General features: G+C 43.5%; 1 protein-coding gene across 1 annotated transcript; it reads left to right on the plus strand.

Moving 5' to 3' along the window:
- Positions 1–737: 737 nt before the first annotated feature.
- LOC308337442 (histone H2B.3-like) lies at positions 738–1,274 on the plus strand (the record flags this gene model as incomplete). The annotated part of the gene is made up of 1 exon (XM_080795551.1): positions 738–1,274. The coding sequence occupies one exon, from the start codon at positions 738–740 to the stop codon at positions 1,272–1,274; it is 537 nt and encodes a 178-aa protein (XP_080651677.1).
- Between the last annotated feature and the right edge of the window lie 6,736 nt (positions 1,275–8,010).

An 8,010-nucleotide genomic window follows, 5' to 3' on the forward strand; every position in this document is an offset into this window, starting at 1 on the left:
ATATAACACAATTAAAAAAAAAAAAAGGACTGTGACGAGAGACAAAGAAGGACACTCTATAATAATAAAGAGGATACTCCAATAAGAAGCTATAAGAGTTATAAATATTTACGCACCCAACGTGGGAGCACCCAAATACATAAAAACAGTGAATACCAAGCACAAAGGAACTAATCGATAATAACACAATAGTAGCAGGGGGCCTTAAGGCCTGAGTTACATCAATGGACAGGTGGTCTAAACAGAAAATCAATAAGGAGCCAATGGCTTTGAATGACCCACTGGACCAGATGGGTTTAGCAGATACGTTCAGAATATTCCATCTGAAAGCAGCAGAATACACAGTGTTTTCAAGTACCCAGGGAACGTTTTCCAGAATGCAGGTAGACACGTTGACTCTGGGTCTCCAGAGCATCCTGGTTTCTAGCACATCCTGACCCAATGCCACTTACTGCTTATGTGAAATAAGGTAATGACGTGGGATATAAAGTATTCCAATAAAAACATGACTCTTCTAAGATCTGTTACTGTTTTGAGGTTGAAAACGAGCAGACAAAACGCCCAACGGAATGGACTGTTTGAAAGATTTTCTGACCGAGGTCCCAAGGAGTTTAGAGGGCCCTGGATTTCCCTCTCTGACTGTCTGATGTGATGTCACGTTCAAGGGTATGCAATCACAGGTGACGCGGCCTGGCATAGAGCCCCGCTTTCCTGCCTTGCATTTGGTCCAATCAGGTATGGAGGTTGCCCGTGACGTCAGGAAGCGCCGCGACTCTAAACGGGCCAGCGCCCCCCTCCTCCCCCCACAGCCGCCATCGTCCTTCCTTGTGAAGCGCGGGAAAGGCGAGCCCCACATGGCGGAGCCTGGCTGTGAGCCTTCGCGGGAGGAAAGCCTGGGCACAGGGGAGGAGCCCACAGAAGCTGACCCGAAGGGCCCGGAGCAGAATTCGCCAAGGGGCCAATGCCGCCGCCGCCGCCGCCGCCACCGCCGCTCCTACAACAGTTTCGCCACCTACTTCCCCAGGGTTCTGAAGCAGGTTCAGGAGGGCCTGAGCCTCTCGAAGAAGGCCGTGAGCGTCTTGGATTCGTTCATCAAGGACATCTTCGAGCGCATCGCCGACGAGGCCTCTCGCCTGGCCCGCTCCACCCAGCGCACCACCATCACCTCCAGGGAGATCCAGACAGCTGTGCGCCTGCTGCTGCCCGGGGAGATTGGCAAGCACGCCGTGTCCGAGGCCACCAAAGCCATCCTCAGGTACACCTTCCGCCAATGAGCTGCCTCCGGACCACCTGACCACCTCGTAAACCAAAGGCTCTTTTCAGAGCCACCTTACTTGGCGGGAAAGACCTGTAGCTTTAAAAAGTGGGACAAACTCTATAGTTTTTGTTCTTGCTGCGGCATTCTGTGGATATTTACAGCATTTTTACTTTGAACAAAACAGGATCAGCACTACTTTACTCTGTATTGGAGTGCACTTTATTCCTTGGACAGCTGTGGGCTCTCCTTAACCACGCGGCATGTCTTGGCTTTCCCAAACACTCATTTCTGTTAGTTATTTCTGCAGGTCAGCCTCAGTGGGGGGTTAGTTTTGTTATAGTGTGATGTTACCCTTTTCTTTCTCATTCTCTCATGAGCATGTGGGGAATTTTCCAGAGTTTCCTTATGGGTGATATGGCAACAGATAAAGTGCAGAAGCTGATATAAGAATCCATCTGACCTCTCTTAGGTGGGTTAGTAAAGAGATTTTTAAATATCTGAGGCAAGGTCAATCTCCTCTATGCCTTTATAGAGAAAAATATTTTTCATACGCATTTGAAAGTTAGGCTGTTAACACGATATTGTGGGTTCTTACTACAGTTTTTAAGTGGATTCTGCAATAAATTTATGAAAACTTCTGTCTTAATGTTTTGTGCAGTAACTATTGGCAGATATTACTGACATAAGAGCTTTGGCAGTTCCCCCTTTGTTTATTTTTTGTTTGTTTGTTTTGTTTTGTTTTCTTTTCTTTATCAGGTCTTTTATTGCAATAGCAGAGAAAGCAGCACTGTCATATTTGTGATAATATCACCCTAGCCCTATACAGTATTTTTTAGTTTACAGAGGACTTTTACAGGTACTATTTTATCTGGCGTTTACAACAATGCTATTATACCTAGTTTATCACAGAAGAAACTCAGGTCCGGAGGGCACAGAGTCACAAACCTTGTTAAGTGCAAGATCGGCACTTGAAAGCAGAGATCCGCTCTCTCCACCAAGGCCCATAAGAAAATGGGGAGGAAAGCCATACAATTGAATTAATTTTCCTGGTGCTTAAGAAAACTCTATTAGGTTACTTCTTACCACCTCTCATTTAAATTAGTCATCTTCCTAATCTCGTCCCCCCCACCCCCACCATTCTTACTACCTAAAGATTGAAAATATGGCTCATTCATTCACTCAATGAAATTCTTGGTATCTACTGTATGTCTGGAATAGACACTGCAGATGTGTCTGTGAGTTTAAAAATAAAAAAAAAAAAAGCCATGCTTGACTTCAGGTTGCATTTGCTTAGAGCCCTCTAAGGTTCCTGTTTATTTTATGTATTTATTTTTTGGAGGGGGGGCGGTTCCTGTTTATTTTTAAGAGTGTAATGTTTTCCAAGACAAAGCTGTTCTAGATATTTACTCTTTTGCAGTGCAATCAGATCAACTAAACCTATATAGGCTCTTTTTGTAGTGTAGTAGTAGTGTAGTGTAGTGTAGTAAATCTTTTTAAAATTTAATTTCCAAGTATTCACAAATACTTTTCGACCGTAATGTTGATAAGAAGCTTTCTGGTCACTTTCTGGCTCTAATAAGAATGATAGTAGCGTTTCATCAGCGAAGATGGTATTAAGATTTTGTTTGAGATCCATGTGCTCAGAATAACAATTTTGGTTTTCTAAGCCATTTCAGGGAACTTATTAGATATCAAACATGCCCTTTCCGTAGCTCCAGCAGCCATTGAGGACACTATTATCTCTTGGTTTATTTAAGTAACTTATAGATTTGTTTTTCAATGTTAAAATTTCCTTAAATTTGTGGACGGGAACCCCTTCACTGGAGGCACTTCAAAAAAGTCTGTAGCCTGGAGATACGTATCGTGTGGTTTGTTTGCTGATGTCGTTTAGGCCTACCTTCCCCAATCAGAAGTGATCTGAAAGCTGCAAGTTCATCTGAGCTCTTTCATGACTCCCAGTTTTATCAGCATTCACATCTATGTCTTAACCTCGTGGAAATGAAAGCCCTGCACTGATCACCCTACTTCATTCTCCAACTCATTCCTCTTTCTTAAAAAGGAGTTGTTGTCACAGTCCCTGAGTGAGTGATTTTGCATCTTCTCACAAGAAGGGCTCCAAGATGCCCTGACTAAGATTAAAAATGTCAATGTGTGTGCTGCCTGGAGCTTTCTGCTCTACCTACCTTTAGAAGGTGCTCAAATAGGTTCACCCTGATAACAGTATCTATTCTGAGGGTATGACCATCATGTGCCCTGCTGTTAGTGATATTCTCCATCATGCACTAAAGTGCGTTGGAGAGCACTCAGTCAGCAGATCCAATTTTTGCTTTTTCAAAAACCTGCGAGTTTATGAAATAAGAGTATGCTCGACTGAAGTACCCCTTTTTATTGGCAGTCTACTGATGTTAAATCGAGGTCAACCTACAAGGTTGTTCCTTCCCTTCTCCCTCTCATTACATGCATGCTCTAGAATTTTCATTTTTGCCCAAATGTCCTGTATTTGAATTAGGCTCCACTTGATATCAAAAGTTGTTTGCTTTTGGATTTTTTTCGCGTGTTACATTCTTGTCATATTTTAAAATTCACACAAAAATTATGTTACAAACTGTTTAACCAATCTTCATGTTCAATTCTTTATTTTTTTTAAGATTTATTTATTTATTTATTTGACAGGCAGAGAGGCAGGCAGAGAGAGAGAGGGGGAAGCAGGCTTTCTGCTGAGCAGAGAGTCCGATGTGGGGCTCGATCCCAGGACCCTGGGATCATGACCTGAGCCAAAGGCAGAGGCTTTAACCTACTGAGCCACCCAGGCACCCCTTCATGTTCAATTCTTATTAGAACGGTTTAATACAGTCATTTGGGGGTTTTATTTTCCCTTGCTTGTTACTTCCGCATTGAGGTCTTCCTAACCACCTAATCTAAAATATTGCTCTCTCCCTCATCATGTATGTGTGTGTGTATATATATATATATATATATATATATATATACACACACACACACACATAATGAACATTATTATAATAGAAAAATTGTAATTGTTACATACATGTTAATGTAATATACATACATATTATATTTACTTATTTCATTCTCCATGGAATTATATTGTTCACCACCTGTTTCCTTTTCTCCTTACTTACTATCTTTGAATCACGCCAGGAATGGGAACTTCCTGAGAAGAGAGACCTTGTCTCATTTGCTGCCGTATATCAGGAGTGAGAACCATGTATGGCACTGGTAGGGACTCAGTATTTGCTGAATGAATATGTGAAGATGGATGAGAGCAGAGGTTCTAGAGTCCCAGAAGAGGCAGTGATGGGTTGGGAAAGAAAAGCCAGACGGCGGTGGGTTGAGGAGTGAGTGGTAGATGAGGAATGGAGATAGAAATAGGGTACTCTTCCAAGGAAAGGGGATACTGGTCTGTGAGTAGGAAGAGAGTGTTATGGATCACAGTAGAGGGGTGTGTGTGTGTGTGTGTGTGTGTGTGTGTGTGTGTGTGTGTTTTGTTTTGTTTTTAGGATTGGGAGAGATATGACAATGTCTAGAGGTACTCAGTAATAGTGGCTGAATCTCAGCTAATGGTATGGCTGTTATATTACCATCATCATCACCATACCTCTACCGCAAGAATTTCCATAACATACCCCCTTCATCACCCCAGTGGACCAGTTCTCTATTCCTCCACTTGGGATGTAAGTTCTCCATCAAGAAAGCATTCTACTGAGCTCTGTCCTTTATAGGCTGCGTGGCATCAGGCTGCTTGCATAATTCTCTGAAACTTAATGTCCTTTTCTCTCAATTGCACTGACCCACACCTATTTTAACAGGATAAAGGAAGTTAGCGTGACCCCTCTCTCCAACCCCACTCCTGGCAGTCCTTTAAGAAGGCCCAGCTTCCACGGGTCCTGTTTTATTTATTTATTTATTTATTTGTTTGATGGAGAGAGAGATCACAAGTAGGCAGAGAGGCAGGCAGAGAGGGAGAACCAGGCTCCCTGCTGAGCAGAGAGCCCGATGCGGGACTCGATCCCAGGACCCTGAGATCATGACCTGAGCCGAAGGCAGAGGCTTAACCCACTGAGCCACCCAGGTGTCCCACAGGGCCTGTGTTTTGATTTTCACGGCAGAGAGGTGCTCGGCTCTGTCAATTCTCATGGGTCCTGGGCAATTCAATGCTACTTCTTAATTAAACTCGGACTGTAGATTTGTTTGTTCCAGGCATTGGGAATATAAAGCACCCCCAATGGGTAACATTTCACGAGGACTTACTAGGTGTCAGGTGTCAGGAGCTTTATATACATGTATTTTTAATCTAAGAAACACATAATGCTAAGAATATACTAGAAATATTTCTAAGCACTTCAAATGCAGTAACTCGTTTAACCCTCCTAACAGTCCCATGTTCCAGATGGGGGAGACTAAGGCACAGAAAGATGAAGAAAGTTGTTCAATGTCAATGAGCTAGTAAGCAGTAGAGCTAGGATTGGAAACTAGACCACGTGGCTCTAGGTTTTGGGCCCTCACACCACTACACTGTAAAGCTCCTCGCGTAAGCTTGACAACAATCCGGTGAAGCTGGTACTATTATTCTTCTCCATTTCCCCCTGAGGCTCAGAGGGATTAGGTTTCTTTCCTAAAGTCACACAGAGAGTAAGTGGTAGATCAGGTTTGAATGAGGTTTGTCTGGCTCTTAAACTTATACCGACTTTGATGGCTTGTAAAGTCCTTCCTCTAACAGTTGCGTGCTTTTTTGCTATATGTGCATATCACCTACATAATTGTTTATTGAATATAGCTGTTTTAAGGAACTTATTTTCAAGATTTTAAAAAACATTTTCCTAAGCCATAAATCTGCGATGTCACAGGTGACATGGTATTTGTGGATTTTAAATTCACACTAAGTAAACTGCGTAACTGTAAAAAAAAAAAAAAAAAAAAAAATTGTGTACCACTTAAAACCAGCTTGTGTGCCGGCAGAGGCACTCTTGGGGAGGTACTACATTATATAACACTTTTAACCCACAGCCCACCCTTCACCTCCAAAGTTCTGTTCAAACCCTTTTTCCTACAAAACCACAGGGGATGTTGGTTTCCTTCCTGGACTCAGAGAGACGCACATTGAGTGGCGTTCCCGGAGTGCTCACAACCCAGTGGTCAGAACAGTACTTGGGTTCCAGTGATGTTTGGTGGGTGGAGGTGGAGGGGCAGTGCCAGGGAATCATTCGTCATACACAGCAGAGCTAACGAAAACGCTGATTAACTCTTTCAGAATGTTTTAGTTTTGCTGCAACACACTGCTGCCTTAGAAAGGAGAAGAGTAGCAGCGTGGGCTCTCCACTAAAACATGTGCTGAAGAACGTGAGGTTGCAACTGCTTACGGGCCCGCCGGAGTTGGCAGGATAGCCTTGGACGGCGCTTGAAAGACATGTCAGAGATCTCAACCCACCACAGTTGTCAGTAAAACATGCGTGGCGAGGAGCGTAAAAGCAAGCCACGTACAGCTTTTCTGCCAAGGCTGAAACCTCACTGAAGAAGGGCGCGTGTGAGGGTGCTTAGCAGCCAGCAGAGCCCTAGTTATAACCACTTCACAGGTACGTGGTTGAAGAAAATCAAGCAGACTGTGGAGAGGAAGGCCAGGGCTGGGTGAATGGGCTGGCGTCCTGGGCCACGTGGGAAGAAATGATGCAGCCCCCAATTTACTGAGTGCTCATTATGTCTCTTGTGCTAAGCATTTTACTTCCGTCATCTCATTTAATGCTCACAACAACCCTATGAGGTGGGTACTGCTATCATTCCCTTTTTACAGATGAGGAAACACAGGCTCAGGGAACTTCCCTGATGGCACACAACTGGTAAATAATAAAGCTGGGATTTGCACCCAGGTCGGTCTGGCTTCAAAGCATGTAAAGCCAGGCCATATCCTGCCGACAGAAATGGATACTTAGGATGTTTCCATTTCTTGGCTATAGTAAATAATGCTGCAAAGAACATGGTAGTGCCCACTCATCGTACCCGCTTTCTGCAGATAAATACGCCAAAGTGGAATTGTTGCATCATGTGGTACTTCCAATTTTTTGAGGAACCTCCGTGCTGTTTTCCAAAGTGGTTGTACCAATTTACGTTCCATACATTACATTAGCAACAGTGCACGAGACTTCCTTTTTCTCTCCATCCTCGCAAGCATTTATTATCCCTTGTCTTTTTCATGATAGCCATTCATTATAGCCAGGTGTGAAGTCTTACCTCCTTGTGGTTTTGATTTGTCTTTCCCTGCTTGGTGATACGGAAGACCTTTTCAGGTACCTGTTGGGCATCTGTAGGTCTTCTGTGGGAAAATGTCTATTCAGATCTTTTGCCCGGTCTTTAATCAAGTTGTTTGATTTCTCTTTTTTCCGCTTTTGAGTTTCGGGAATTCATTATATATTTTGGATAGTAACCCTTTATCAGAGACATGATTTGCTAATAGTTTCTCCCCTTCGGTGGGTTGCCTTTTCAGTGAAGCTCTACTTGTTTGCTTGCTTGACACTATGGCTAGAGGCCCCATAGTGGAATGGAGAGGTCCCCCAGACTGGTTTTGTTCGTGAACCACCATCTAATCGGCGATGCTGTCAAGGAATGGGGAAGCTGAGATCCCCAAAGCCCTGGTTTTCTCCAAAGTCTGGGATTACCCCATGTGGGAAAGAACACTGAGTTCCTAAAAGGGAAAGAATATTCACTATGCCCGTCCAATTATTTTAATCAGCACAGTA

This window comes from Martes martes, assembly GCF_963455335.1.
Source record: "Martes martes genome assembly, chromosome: X".
Taxonomy (NCBI): domain Eukaryota; kingdom Metazoa; phylum Chordata; class Mammalia; order Carnivora; family Mustelidae; genus Martes; species Martes martes.